The sequence below is a fragment of the Aythya fuligula genome, chromosome 10 (assembly GCF_009819795.1).
Source record: "Aythya fuligula isolate bAytFul2 chromosome 10, bAytFul2.pri, whole genome shotgun sequence".
NCBI classification, from domain to species: Eukaryota; Metazoa; Chordata; class Aves; order Anseriformes; family Anatidae; genus Aythya; species Aythya fuligula.
The window spans coordinates 13,413,794-13,430,131 of NC_045568.1; the positions used below are offsets into that span (position 1 = coordinate 13,413,794).

A 16,338-nucleotide genomic window follows, 5' to 3' on the forward strand; every position below is an offset into this window, starting at 1 on the left:
CTGTTGAACTTCAGCTCTGTAAAGGCACTGCTGTGAGCAGCCCTGTAGAGCCTACCCATGCTGGGGGTGTTCAGGAAGCAACAAGTCTTTCTGAGGAGATAGGATACAGTGGGGTTGAGAGATAAAGGGAAATACCAGGAACACGTGGAAAACCCAAATTAATTCCCTGATCTCAGTTTCTCCTACTCTAGGCAATCATACACTCAAGTGAATTATTTTAAGACAAGTATTTTCTTAAAGCTTTAAGCTTAGCAAGGCTAAATGGGGCTCATTTCTTTAATCAAGTAGTTGGATATCTCCAGCCATTGGGGGACTGGTGTAGACCAAGACCACCAAGAGCAATCAGCACCAACATATGTAGTAGAAAGAGAATTGAGATCTTCTTGCCTTATTCAAGTGTTTCTTATCAAAAAGAAAGTCATCTAAAATTGATCAGAATCTATAAATACAGATAAAAAGGCGCTCCCGTACCTAACAAGTCACACAGGAGTTGTGACAGTTGAGGGACTTGTGATTAATGCAAGGGTAGCTAGGAAAGCTGAGACACTGCTCAGTCTCCAGGCTAATCTAGCTGAGCGGGGCTTCTTTGAACAAAACAGTTAAGTAGGAAAATAATGCATGAGGCCTTAAAATTGCCATTTATTGGCTGCAGAACACTCACATTCAGCTCTTTCTGACTCTCTCCTTGCTGCATGAAAAAACTCAAGTCAAATAGTGTCCAGGTAAACTTATAAATGACAAAATAAATCCTTTGTAGGTGGAAAAAAAAAAAAGAAGAAATAGCTTTCAAGAATTCATATAACCTTGTTAATTTGCCAAGAGTTTTCAATCTTCATCATTTTAGAAGCAAGGTTATGAGAGTAGGTAAAGGCTGAGAAATTCAGAAGATGCTCAGATATACCTTCAGAGGTTCAGAGCCTTAAACCTCAGAAACAAAACACCATCAGGGAGAAGAGATTGGCAGTGATGCCTTGCATTGGAAACCAAGGATTGGAAGGACTGCTTGTACTAGACAAAAATACTCTCATGATAATGATGCTGCTGAGATTTAATTTACCAGCCTGTTCTAGGAGAGGTAATGACCTTAATATCATGGAGAACTTATCAAGAGGTCATCCATATAGAGACACACTGATTTATTTTCATAATAAATGGAAATAAAAGTCCAGCCACATGTATAAATTCATTTCTGCAAGCCAATTTCATCTATCCAGCTTTGCGTATCGTATCAGAAGAGCCTAAGAACACCTTATTGATATGTGGGAACCCAATTCCAACTCCTTTACAAATCTCTCCACAAATATACTTCAGATTCATTTCTAATCAGACAAAAAAAATAATCCCAGACCTACCAAATATATAATTAGGAACATCACTACATTGGAATAGGGATAGGGCGTTTTATTTTAAGTACTATTCATTCGCTGCTGCGGCATAGATGAAGCACTACATAATGCCTGTTAGTAGAGAAGAGTACTCACATGTGTCTTACCTAAAGATATAGTATTTCTGGCTGAGTTGCACATCTCTGAGATATGGAAAAACTGGGTATCTACAAGCAAATCCAGTAGTCACTGGAAACTTGACTGTGTAGGCCAAACCTTGATATCCCTAGGTCCCTAACAGTATCAGTCCCAGAAGCCAAGGACAATTTTCCTCCACCCATGTGAATTACGTGTGTTTCACATCTTTATCTGTGCCAGTCTGCAGAGGTATTGGCACAGCTAATTTGTCTGGAGAAGCTGGTGTTTTTGCTGCAAAGTATGTTCATCGTGCAAGAAAAAAAATGGAAAGAAGAGTCCAATAAACCAGCCCAAATGTTGAGGACAGAATGGCACAGGAGACAGAGCTGTGATGCACATACGCCACATGTGTCATGTAGTTTAGCTCAAGATTTGTCAAGCTGGGCTGTGAGCAATGAGTCACAGGCAGATTAGGAGGGATATTCATGGGATTTGGGTTCTTCAGAGGAAAAAAATATGAAAAATTACATAAATGAGACTGCTAGATGATGGCAAACAACATATGGGGAACAGTGGAGAGGGAACTTTTGGCATCATTGCTGCAGCATACATCCCAGTGTAACTCACATCAATCTCTGGGGGCCAGTTTGTTTCTATTGGAAGAATTTGGCTTCTGGGACTTCAGGTACAAAATGAAAACCTCTCAGTTTCTAGTGCACCAATGTTAACACCTGCCAAGTGTTTCCCTCTTTTCTGTTCTCCCCTATTTATTTTTTTTTCCTTCTTCTAGGGCCATGGAAAAATCCAGCAGAACAAGCCGTTTTCCAGTAGGCTTAATTTTGAAATTGAATTGACAAGATTATTTAAGATTTGCAGGAAGAAGTTAGCATTTGCTTATTCCACTCTATAGTCTGTATTCTGCTGGGATTTTATACATATAAGTACACATGTATGTTCGGCTGTACACAGCAGTTTAACTCGTGCCATGGCTATTTCCTGTTCTAAAAACACAAGGAGGATATGTTAGGACAGGCGTTCCTCTGAAGTAACTTCAGATGATTCTGATTTCCAGGTGTTATTTTTCACTCTCTGGGAACTAAAAGCTTTAAGATGGTGCTTATTTGTTCGAGAAGGAGGATGTTATTTCAGCCACTGTTGGAGTATTGTGTCCTTTTAGGAAAAAACACGAACAAAAAAAAAATAGAGCTTTTTAGGTTTCATTCTACATATTCTCATGTGTCCTTAAGAATCCTATGGAACACCCAAGAGTTCTGAGTGTTGCAGGAATAACTTAATGCGCAAACCATTACCTCTAATTTTCTTGGAAATACTTCTTCAGAATTGCTGCTTCAGCTGCCATTTCTTCCTCTGTTCTCCATTTGTCAGGGGAATCCTCTTTGTCATGTTGTTGCAACTTTAAGGAAGGAAGAAAAAAAAAGTTGGTAATTTTTTTTTTCTTTCTCTAATTTTATTGTCAAAATCAAGACCTGCCTCTCCAAGTAATCAAGATATCCCATGTATTTGTGGGATGGAGGAACCCAGTGGTAGAAAGATGAAGGGTAAAGGTTACTGGTTTAGAGTGAAGACAACAGTAGGATTAGTTAACTGTCTCTGATGGATTCATGAAGAAAATGCAAGGTACAAGGGTGAACAACAGGCAGTGACAAAGTTCACCTTTGTGAGCTGATGGTCAGATACCTTGGGAGTCTTTGATGCAAAGCTGGTAGGTAACAGGATGACAAATGCTCTAGTAGTTTGAAGTGGCCATTACATCAGTGGAGTGGTCTAGGCAGAAGCCGCCTGGACACCTTGCCAGTAATTCATGTAAAATGTTCTCTTTTTTCCTCTTCCCATGGGGCCAGCTTTCTCATCAAAGACCTATTGTGATAACAAGGCCCTGTTGCAGCTGTTTCCCATCAGCAGTTTATACCAGCAGTTTTCAGAAGAGATACACTCCCTCCCTGCATGCAAGTTATTAGTTCTTCCTTGCCCTTGTTGAATGTGAGATATGTCCGTACTCTTGAAAGAAAACTTCTTTTAAGCACAATTTCACCAGTGATTTAGTGGGGAAAAGGATCAGAAGTATATGAAACACTTAATTTTTGAATCTACCTTGCATAATTTGCCAAAAAAATAAGATCTATCCCATATGAAGTATTAAGTGATATTATCCGAGACCTGAAAATTTCAAACACATCCTTTGCTTCTCTAGAAGGGAGAGTCCTATTTTATGACAAATATAAAGTTGTATCACTTGAGTATCTATTTGTACACATGTATATTGAAAGAATCCCTGCAACTCATCAAGGGAAGACTACATTAACAACAGGCAGCAGAAACGTTTGCATTAATTGCCGAAGTATCAAGAATTCCAGTGTGTCTCTAGGTACAGAGACAAGTACAGATCGAATTAACAGTGTCAGTACTTCTGAGGAACATAACATCTACTCTTTGTTAATGTCGCAAAAAAAAAGTTGGAAGCTAAATGAATTTACACCTTTTATTCCTGGAAAAGTTTTAGTACAGAAGATGAAGCAGTTAAAAACAGAGATGAAACAACATTGTACCTGCCAAGCAAACTTCATTACTGTATATGGCATGTTTAGCAATAAACTAGGATTGTTAGCATATATCCAACTCACAAGTACTTTTATTTGTGCTGTTTCTCCTACTCTAAATTTTGCTGCCAGCTATAGCTCTGTGCAGTTTTACACTCTGCAACAGATTTCTTTCTGCTCAGCAGATGAAGCTGCATTAGAAAGCTATTTCCTTTCATGCCAATATGATACAATAGCTGTAGGCAAATTAAAGTGTATTACTGTTTGACTAGTATAGAACTAATCTTCATCGTTACATTAGCTCTAGGTATGTCATAAATCCATCTTGTAATAATGCTATAGAATTATGGAGAAAGATTTATGAACCACGAACAGGTACACTGTATACATGGCCGACATCACCCTCTGTGCCACTGTACACACCTGCATGGCATATATACCACAGCTCAACTGGCAATGAGAGAGAGTTACGGGAAGCAGCACACATCACCTTATACTTTCCATGGACTGTAAATGCTCACACTTCACAAGACGATGCACTAGGATGAACCAAGTGGTGGTAAATCAATCATCTGTCAGAGGGGTGAGCTGATTTTCTAAAAAAGCAATATCTCGCTCATTCAACCTGGCATCAGCATGAGATACAGAAAGTGCTAGAAGGCAAGGGAGGGCAGCCCCTGTTCCTCTAGAGCTCCTTGCTTAACCTGCAAGAAATACTTTTTAGGGATGTGCTTTAACTGCTGATCTTCCTCACCATCCCATATCTGTACAATCCGGGTGAGAGCCAACTAATTTTTAAGTAACTAATTTAAACTAAAAAAACAACAAACTGTTTTCCCTCTTTCCTCTCCAGTCAGAGAGAAAAGCTGGAGAGCTTGAACTGACATCCCTACTCAGAGATATTCAAACACAGACCAGACGAAGTCTGTAATAGTTTCTGTAGGACCATTCTACTACTGCAAACTGAAAAAAATAAAAACAACCAACCAAAAAAAAGCAATAAAATCTTATCCAGAGATCTTATCCATCTCCCTGACATGATTTTGAGTCATTTTGCGTAGATTTAGCTAGAAAACTGGAACAGACGTGGAGATAGACTGAACCACATCCTCTCAAAACCACTCCCGATGCCTTCAGTAAGGCTCCCAGTGCTCTGTGGTGGGTAATGGAAGACTTAACGGCCCTGAAGCCCAGATCCCTGCAGATGTGGTGCAGAAGAGTGCGGTAGGATAGCCTGTCCTCAGCATTATTCTGGTAATCTTGGCCAAAGTTGGCCAATTAAAGACTAAAATATACAAACCATATGCTAAGTGAAAGACAGAAAAATTTGGATGAAGTAAGTGACAAAGAAAAAGCTATAAGATTTGGGTGAGCCTGGCCGGACAGGCTAAACTGCAAGGAATGAACCTCCATGGTATTTTACACCAGTATAAGCTTCATGATCTAGCCAGAATCAAATTCTTTCCATCCATGCTGTACCCCAGGAAGGAATCAACATTTCTTGGTACCTGGGCAGCAATTCATGCAAGACATGGCAGAGGCACTGGGAGTGGAGTTTGCCTACAGGCAGCCTTACATCCCTGCAGGTCAGGGAGCAAACCAAGGTGTGTTGCAGTCTACTAATCATTTTCCATAGAGATCCAAGCTAGCTACCATTTGAAAAACTGCTGGTACATAATGGAACAGAAAAACAGAATGGAAAGGTGATGCAAAAGAACCATGACAGACAGACAAGATGCTCTGCTGCAACTCTGGGAGCCCCAAATTCTCTGAAACCAAATGCAAACCTATTGTGGCATTACAGGAATACCTCAAAAATGCAACTAACAAAAAGGTAAGCAATGAGATTAGCACAGCTCAAATAACTCTGAAAGAACAGGATAAGGTGGAAGAACATGAATGTTTCTTTTAGACAACTTTTATTATGCTGTTAACTTTTTCTTGTAATATTCTAGGCAAATGCTGAGATGCCCATTAGTCAATTCTCTAATTGCCATTACCCAAATCACATGCTGTATCTGGTTCAACATTCTTCAAGCACTAAGACTTTTTTTTTTTTTTTTTTTTTAATAACTTAGCACATCTTCTTGCCTCGCAGTACAAATAAATGCACTATTTCTAAGAGAAGCCCTTCTTCAAGCAGATCATTACTGATGTCTGACTTCTTGGGCTTCTTGATAAATTATCCTCTTCTTTCACCTCAAGCAGAAAATGCTCTTCCACCAATAATCTATGACTGTCAGTCTTGATTACTTGTAAACAGTGAAGCTCTTTGAATATTTCTGCTTGTGAAAAGCGTTCATTTTCTCACTCATGTCTCCCAGTGTGAGATGCTGGCAGACCTGACAGCTGTGCTTTATGTTATTTTATTAAAGTTGTTAGTGCTGCAGAATGGTCTACGTTTTTATCACTGCAATTCTTAAGGGAAACACAATATTGTTTTATAACACATTCGCATTGGGGAACCTTTGATTCTTGCCCTTTGTGGAGGAGCCCAGAATTCACAATGCATTATGCTGTTGTGAACCCAGGTCCAGGACTGTCGGTTGCTTGAAATGACATCTATATAATGGTTTGCTCTACTTATGCCATAACACAGGTGGCTTTTCTGCTGGTGTTAACATAGAGCACTAGCTAGAAGTATTGGAAAAAAAAAAAGCTCTTGTGCTAATTAACATTGTCAGTCTCAGTGAATATTTACTGTTGATACTTAAGAGTTTAGTATCTTCTGGTACATATAACTAAAAGAAAAGTCATGGTGGTGGAGAGTAATTACACCAAACTACTGCAATACAAAAAAACTCAACTGCTTCATCAATTACACAATATAACATTGTCAAAACCAGCAGGAAAAAAAAACAAACACAAAAACAGAACAAAACACACCAATCTTTGCTAGTAGTTTGGATCAGATGTCAGACATTACCTAGCTGGTATTGTTTGCTATTACAAATATACCTTGGGTTATTTAGTTTTTTTCTCTGCTAACCTCCCCCACTTTGGTGAAATCTGCAGAGTAATATTTCAGCACTGGATTAACATGTAAACCATGAGGAGGATAAGAGTTTCCTCTCTTTAGTGACAACCCATTTCCAGAGACTGGTGACAAAAACTGCTGCACACACCTTGTCCTCCAACTCCCTTGTGGACCTAGAGCTGTGTGATAAAAACACCCCCACAGCACATCCCTGATCTTTTTCTCACACTGCAGCAAGCAGCTGCAGCGGGGCTTGATCCTGGGCATCTTACCTGAGGAAAAAACCATGTAGGACTGAGCTGGCTATAGCTCCTCAGCCATTTGGTGACACTAAGGACCTCCTACTCCTGGTACTGACTTCCTCACATGCTACCTCCACATTAATTTCTCTGTTGCTTTCTTCACCCTTTTCTCCTTGGACTTGTCCTTCTTTTCCCCTCATTTTTTATTTTTATTTTTTAATTTAGCTTACATCCTCCTAGTAAGGCTTCATTTTCACCCCTCCCCATAATGTAATTAACTGTGACATTTACTGCTATCATCTGTACCTCCTGCTACACTCTACCCTTTTCCTCAAGCTCTGCTGTCTTCCTAAAGGAAGTGTAAGTTTTTTTTTTTTTCTTTTTCTCCCATGGGCAGCCTAGCCTCCTCTGTGCCTCTTGTTGTGCTTTGAGTCTTGTCTGAACTAACAACGTAAAACAAAAGAATGACAGACAGTGGTTTCACAAAGCATTTTCTCAGGTACACTGTGATTGCTTTGTATCATTTGTTGAACACAATTGGCCCTAAATCCCATTTTACCTACCTGTGGGTTATCAGCCACAAGAGCTCCCAGCCCTGGGCATCTCCCGTTGCACCTGCTGCAGGCAGGGTCCCAGAAAGGGCAAAAACAGGCAGAGAACAAGCATAGCACATTCACCCTTGAACACAAGAGAGCACCCACAAGATAGTGTTAGTGCTATGTCAGAGCCCTGGCTGCCCCTCAGCACCTGCTACAGAATCAGGCCCTGTTTCTAAGCTGCCCTTGCTACAGTTCCCACTCCCCAGCTGAGCAGCCCAGGCACTTCAGAGCTTTCTGCATCTGTGGGCCTGCCTCCATACTTAATTACTGCTACAAGACTGCTGTAATTTAATTGCTTTAGTTTACAGTAAACACAGCAGAAAAAAAACACATCCTATTACTTCCTCATCTGCTGACTTCGCTTGGGATTCTATATTATATCAATATCTCCGTGAAACAAATACCTGATTGTGGTATTTTTACTTGCTGCATTAAATCCTTGTTATTTAACAAGATTAAGAAATCCAAATTACCTGTAATCTAGACAACAATTTTTAAAACTATCTACTGGAAAAAAATCCTTCAATTTTTTCACCACTTTTGTGCAATGCACTCTACCACAACTACTGATATTACCCCTGCAAAACACATTTCATTGGAAATCTCAGTTTATCAAAGCTGCATTTTAAAGGGGGTGTTTTACTTTTTCTTCCCATTGAGTCTTTCACAATATTTTTTCAAACTGCAAATATTTTTTCATTTGTATTGTTGTGCTTTGGATAAAGACTTGAACCTCATACTTCAACATGGACACGAGTAACTACACCCTTTTAGCAAAGCACTTAACTGTAGAATTTTGTGGAAACACAAAGGTTGAGTAAAAACTCCTAAGCACATGTGTTTAAGTGCTTCGCAAAAATAAAAACTGCAAAAAGTAGTTTCTAACTACTCTTCATATAAAAATAAGAAAATAAATACAAAAGGTATCTTAAGCAATTTGGCTTTGAAATATATTTGGCTTTTGACACTACCGTAAGCAGAATGATGGTTATATAGAAAACACATCCACCGTTCAGTGAAATATGTAGATTGCACTCGGAAGAGCTCAAACCTTGACAGACTTCCAGTTTGGCTCCAATGGAGATAAAATTCTTGGAAAGTGAGCACATTACAAAGGAGATGCTTGAAGGAATATCTACTAGCGTATGAAGTTCTGCCAAGAACTTGGAAAACTGCTATTTATGGTCTGATAGAAATCCAAGCAAGAATCTATAAACATGTTTGGATACATTTTCTGCCATGCTTTAAAGTAGACAAAGTTGCCCAAAGTTGCCCATTATCCTCTCAGTTAACAGATAATGTTACAAGCACCTCTGCAGGTTTCCTCATCTGGGAAGACAAGATAGAGGGATGTGGGGAACTTCCTAAAGGCATTTCCTATGGAGAACTGCCTACACAAAAGAGGTGTTGCACAGAGTCCCGAGTAAGAAATGGCAATGTCACCAACATGATAATGCTGGAGGAAACATTATACTGTGAGCACAGCCTGCCATGCAACATTACTCATTTGGAAAAAGGCTATTTTTAATCAAGAAAAAGCACTTTAATCAAGGATGGAGTCAGTGATTCAAAAATTTCATGCAGGTGCATGTATTACTTGACTGAAAGCATTTTTCCCCAAAGGTCAGAGCTGCAGAGCGATGTGTCGGTCCCACCCTGGTAGCAGAGATAACCTCAGGGTGCCCATATCAGGCTGATGGATTCTGGCTCTCAACACAGGGAGTCTCAAAGTCAGAACTTCCCCCGCTAATCTTCTTAACTTCAGACAAATATTTACCCTACCCTAGGCACACTCAATAAGATTCATGACATGCCAAGGAAGACACATTTGTATTAAGGTGGTTGATTCAGTTTGTTTGCTATGTATTTTTTTTCACCAGCACAAAGAAAATCAGCCGCGGGTCCCACAGTATCAGCACAGAGCTGGTCCAGCGTGCTGGGGGGACCCGAGCATGCCCAAACTCCTGGGGACATCTTCCCTCCTCACCACACCTCTGGGAAAAGCCTGCAATGACCAGAGCAGAGAGCAGATTTCTTCTCTTTTTGGGAATAAACATACGCCAACTAAACAGCTACTATTAAATAAAGCCCCCCTCCCTCCCCACCCCTGAACACTTCTGAAATTAAGAAAACATTCACTTCATGTGTCTTGGAGTAACTTATACTCTGAGTCACTCTCTCCACCAACTATAGGAATATTTTAAGATTTCAAATGTCAGAAATGACACATGCTGCATGCTGGAGGAAAACCCCATGTGGTTTCGAAGCCTGCTCTTCTCTGTGCTTCCAGGACCACTGTCTCAGGGGACCTCTCACCCAACAACAGAGTTCTCCAGGACGGTCCTGTCTGCTTTCCCTGATGGGATCACAGTACTGTCATGGGATTACAGCTACATCCTCAGGATGATCCATTCTTCCAACCATCCCCCAGGTACTTTAGCTTCCAGCCTTGCACATGCAAAGCTACCTTGCATCTGAGATGGCCTCCCCAGGATTTACGCGGCCAATACCATCCAGTAAGCAGGTACTAAAATAGGTAGAGGAATAAATTGCTCTCATTTAACATTCACTCTGAAAAATATGGCTGCATTTATTATGCCGCATATTGTTTTATATACTGTTTTGTTATAATAAGTCATGTTTAAAATGTCATGACATTTAAATCAACAGCAATAAGAGGGAAACAGCAAAAAAAGAGAACAAGATGATCAAAAAGGATCTGAGAAAATCCTTGTGAAGTGTTATTGGGGTAAATACTGTAGATACAGTAAGAATAGTCACAAAGGAGCATAAAACTTAGGTATGAGATACCCACCCCAACGCTCCTGTGAGCCCTACAAGCTCTGTCAGGTCTCTGTGACCCTGCGGTTGTCCCCAGGTCCCATGACAGGGGGAGGGGTGCCACCACCAGCTGGGTGGTTGGGGCGGGCTGTGATCAAGGGACTTGGGTGCCCGAGACAAAACCATCATGGTGCTCTGCATCACCTTGTAGGTGCAGCCTTTCTCAGTGCTGTCCATTACCAATCCACCACAATACCCTGGAAAACTCAGTTGAATGTGTCCCTGGAATTTGATAATGCCATTTGTCTCAGTGAGGATCTTATTTCAATGCCTGGGCTAAGTTATATGAATTAACTTAGCATATAACATAAAAGCTTATTTTAATGCAGCTTCATAGCCTTTGAGGAAACACAGAGGCTGTCTACCACTGATGATCTACATGCATAATAGCATATTTTCACCACAAAGACTTTTGATGTTAAAAAGAAAATAACTCTGATCAGAGGAGCTACACTGTTACCGCAGATTCAATGCTCATCTTTTATACCAGGTTTGGACCCACATGCCAGCATCCCTCACCGCAGCCTCTGTGCTTCCTCACTCCCCGCCAAGGGAAAAAGCAACAACTGCAAGAACAAAACAGATGGCGAGGCAACGAAACATTAAACCCAATCCCAATACCTGAGCTGTACCATGAATATTTCACTGAGGCATGGGGTAGGAAAGACAACAAAATGACCTTTTCTGGCATCTTAAGGGATATCTAACCTTGTAATTGCTACAGACAGAGGACACACAAGATGGAGACCAAGACTATTTAACAGCTGTGTATATTTTTTTTTTTCAAAATTAGTATCTCAATGTTCCCATTATAACCTGCCAATAGGAATGACATTTACTCTTGCTCTGAGAAATGAAAGAAACTCTAAAAGACAGACTGCATTAAGAATCTATTGATATTCCACTGACCTAGTGGCATACAAGCCAGACAAGCTTTGTCAAGGGCAAATGCCCTAGAGTCTGAAAATTCATCTCTTAAAGTAGCAGTAAAGAAAAATGTTTCTTCAACGTCTAGAATATTTGTGGAGGCTTGCGCTTTCTTGATGTTATAATGGTAGTATACAACACTAGACCCAGACATAGGAGCACAGTTGGAGATTTCAGATGGTCATTAGCCTCTTCCAGTTTTGCTAATCAATTATTGCCACTGATTTTAATTAGGATGTTCTCTTCAGAGACATCACGTAGGCTTTTGCCCAGTTTATTTTTTCTTATTGTAAAATCATCAGAAAGGTAAGCTATCCATAACAGAATATGATCTAAGACTCCCTTTTGCAAGAGATGGGTGCAGAGGCTTTGAGCTGTGCAAGAGGTCTCCATGCTGCCTTGTACTGGTGGGAAGACCCCGACAAGGGAAGGGGAAGGAGAACAAGGAACAACATGATGTTGTTCAAGCATGCTCCTTCATCCCTCAAGATGAACCTCAACTTCCACACAAAATCAGATGAGAGCAAAATCACAGAGAAGGGCCCAAAACAAGGGCAACACAAGAGCCTTTACTTTTTTGGTGAAGCTCAGACTGGGAGAGCAGTGACTTCTTCAGGGGGTGGAGTAGCACAGGCTGCCTTCACTTTTGAGGAGGAGGAATATATTTGCTCCTATTCTAAGCTGCAATGTTGGCCTTCTGTTCAAATTATTTTTCTGGGGAGTAAGACCACAGTTGTACCCACACTGAAAAAGCAGGGATAGTATTATAGCCCAGGAATATAACCTTCTGCAATAGATTTCAGTGAAGGGACTGTGAATTTGGGTATAATCAATTTTAGCTAGATGCATATTGCAGTTAAGTCTGATAGCTTCCACTAGTAGGAAGGTCTTTTTGATGAAAATACACTGAAAAACAACTAAAAAAAAGTCAGTTACCATAGCCTATACTGCATCTTCTCAGACACCCCCATGTTTCTATATAGAATTCCTGTTCTAATTTACATATTAAATATTAATTGTTGTACAGATTTCAGTATCATTGCTTTTGGACAGAAATCTTATTGAAACCTTTGAGTGCACACGTTTTAGAAATATTCATCTGGAAAACTCACTGGAACTTCGTATCATTTGTGCCAGCTCTGCTCCTGTAACATTACACTGGCAGCCAGTCCCAGGCCTTCTCACCATAACTTGGAGGATATGCTTCAGAGCTATAGAAAATCCTACACTTCATGGATGGGGAGATCACAAACATAGCAGGGGTGGAGGGTAGAAAGGGTATGAAGATGGGAAAAGCTACCCAAAACTTCCCAGTTTTCAGAAAAAGCAATTTGGTTTGCTTTCATTTCAGTTTGTTCATGCATTAGGAAATGAGATCTACAGAAATAAAAGCAATTTCCAGCTGATATGAATAAAGCACATGGCTACATTGAGAAGAGGTTGTACATTACTCCAGAAGCTCACCTCAAGTACTTGGAAATTAAATGCTGTGAGAACAGACATAGTCTGAGCTTGCATCATCTCAATTTGCCAAACTGGGAATTTGCAGGTTTCCTACCTACTGTTGAGGAGGAGGTTGAATGGGAATTGTGTTGTATTGTCATACTGTTGTGGACTGGCAAAATCATTATATTCATTTAAATAAAATCAACTTAAAGTCAGAGTAGGTTACCTTGATAATGAAACTTGTCTACAAGATCTGCTGCTACATTTTTTCATCTCCTGTCTTTTATTTCTTTTAACTAGCCTTAAACAAGATTCACGAAAAGATTGTGTTCTCAGTTTGTGTTTCCAGGGCTTAGTCTGTGCATGTACTGAGGTGCAGAAAGGTGCTCAAGCCCTCCTCATTCAGACGTGTAAGCATTATTACATTACATTTAATTGCAGAAGACACTGTCCCCACAGCTTTATTTCTTATATGACATCTTGTGAATTGCTTTTAAGAAAAGCCATTTACACGACCTCTATATATATGTAAACTAGTACTCTAATGTCACATTCTTGTTTGCACATAACCTTGTAGTCATGTCAGCTAATCCTAATGCAAAAAAAACAAGTGGCCCCTTCACATATTTCAGTTAGGAAACAAGAGCATGAGTTTTCCTAAAACAAAGTATTTGACTCATAATGTCTAAAATCTGTTTCACTGGAAAACCAGCATTTTGCCCATCATCTTCTACAAAGTTCAGCATCTTTGTCAGTGCTCATCTACTTGACTTCTTAATTGTCTATGTTCACTGGCTGTATCAAATGGAGTTTTTCTTTGCCTTTGCTCACTGTGTATTACATCTTTTAATCGGTATATATAATTACTTACCACAATCTGCCATGCCAGATTTTCTAAGCATTAGTCTAATTAACTTAAGCTTGATAATTATGTTTCAGATATCATAACTGTACACACAGAACTTGCAGATTATGCTGTTGGCTTAGCTGTTTCTGATAACATTTTTCTCCTATTCTTACTTTTCACTTCTCTTTATCTTTTTGTACTGGGTGGGAGCACAAGAGGAGCTGCTATTCTGTTTAAATGACTGGAGGTTTCTGTAAAAGCACGAACAGGTTGTTTATAATAACAAGTTCTCAAATAAGGCAACACAAATGAGAACAGATCCAAAATGGAAGGATTTCCATCTACTTATAAATGTCAGCGAAAGAAGAAACTTGAGCTTCCAACAGCAGAAATTGTAGAGGATTCAAGCACAACCTACAGCATTTACTGGCCAATTACAAAAGTACTCAGACTTTCCACAGGTCTTCAGCCTCAGCTATTCTAATTATACGCCTGTTGGCGACAGCATGCCGCCAGGGAGGCAATAAATAAGTGATAACGTGCATGGGACCTGGCACACATACCTTTCCAGCACAGAAAGATCATCCCTCACGAAGTGATGCAGGCCATCTGGGCATATGAAATATGCAAGCCTGAGACCCTGAGTAAGAGTAAATAGATGCAGAGAACACTTATGTCACAGTAATAAATAAAGGAAAGCAAAAGAAATCTGTAACAGGCTATGGATTTTTATTTGGCTTTCTGACATAAAACATTTCTTCTCATTTCTGTCCAATTCACTTTGGTATTCTGCCTTTACAATGGGGAACTTACCCTGAGCTGCTTGGTTTTCCTTTGTCCTGGATGAAGGCAGGAACATCACATCCCACTAACCCAACAGCCTCTGAGAGGCAGAGCCAGGAGGGCCAGACCTCTCTCCCTGTTCCCAAGGGTCCCACACAGGAGCGTGGAACCATCTTATGGACTGGAGCCCTGCAAGCCACATTTACAACCCAAAGGTGCTTAGACCATGATTTGTGTATTTAGGCTGCAAACCCACCGATATTCTATCTGTGGTAAAAGCCCATTTGCTTGAACATCAAGCGCAGTGGTACGTAAACGTTGTCAAGCCCACTCAAAGAACCATGCTGATGTTGCATTTACTCCCAAGTCATTGGCAAGGACTTAATCAGCTATGAAACACTGAAACACTACTCAACCACTCCTATTTTTAACACAGACTTAATAGATATGGAAACAAGGACAGGAACAGGCAGTTCCTCTTGCTGAAATTCCTCTCATTCAAGGCCTTATTTTCAGGTGACTGAAGGGCTGTTACCCTTGACAGAAAAGATTACCAGCAGTCAAGGAAGTAATCAGAGCAGCCAATACATAAATAAGCATAGCATAAATCTGAATATTAGTAATTAGCATCTGATTCAATCTGACTAAGAGTGTTAGACCACTGTAGCAGCAATTCCTTATAGGAAACTATTTAACATTCCAATTATCTTTAATGAATTAACCTCAAAGTATGGCTGAGGTGCAACATCCTAAGAATCCCTTTGCTCATCTACAGTCCACTTGCAACTAATTTCACTTCACAAGCCTACCTCAATTAACATTTTTCTGTATTTCACACATGAATAACTGCAGTACTGAAATATGCAATCCTTTCTCAAATTCAATAGCTGAGATACCTTAATTTTTTTTTGATTCTACAAATGAAGGAAAATAATTTCCTGCTACTATCTCAAACCAATTAAAATTATTTTTGTACTGGCTTTGCATCTTCGATATATGTATGAACCAAGAAAACCCAACAATTTTTCACATAATCATTGCTTGGAAATGATCTGTTATGCAGTACCCCAAAAACAAAAGGAACTTGCAACAAGCAAATTTTAAAATTGTTTTACATTTTCCATCACTAGAACGTTTAAAGAACGTATAAATGTTTTGTATTAAGAAAACTAAGTAGTTCTAAGCTAACCGAATTTAAAAGTCTTGGAAAATGTGATAGTTAATTGATAGTCCTGGAAGAAAATGAGAATACACTCGTACTGGCCAACATACAATTACAGCAATGCAATTAATCACTGTAAAATACAGAACAACTTCATATAATACTGGGTGTGCTATGCAGCAGGGGTAGAATAAGATATCTAACTGCATGAACTCAGAGTTATCAAAAGATAACTACGAGAAACCAGTGACCAGCCTCAAAACATCTGCAGAGCAGGGCAACAGCAGGACCTCATGACTCTGTTCTTCTGCTTTCCCTGTTTTTTTTTTCCTGTGGTTTGTATAAAGAGACACAATGTCATTTAATATCCTTGCTTTAAGAGACACATGGTGAGGAAGCTCTTCCTTTGTGCCATGGTTGTAGTAAAAGGAGCAACATTTTCAAACAGATTATAGATCCGACGTTATTTTCCTTTTCACTGTATGTTTGCAGC

At 39.8% G+C, this 16,338-nt stretch overlaps 1 protein-coding gene across 1 annotated transcript in view; it reads right to left on the reverse strand.

The window, feature by feature from the left end:
- The window catches only part of FHIT (fragile histidine triad diadenosine triphosphatase), a 564,596-nt gene that overhangs the window by 5,106 nt on the left and 543,152 nt on the right, over positions 1–16,338 (reverse strand). Inside the window, exon 7 of the mRNA XM_032194486.1 lies at positions 2,774–2,877. Coding sequence (XP_032050377.1) covers positions 2,776–2,877 — 102 coding nt within the window. The 3' untranslated portion in view covers positions 2,774–2,775. The remainder of the gene's footprint in view (positions 1–2,773; positions 2,878–16,338) is intronic.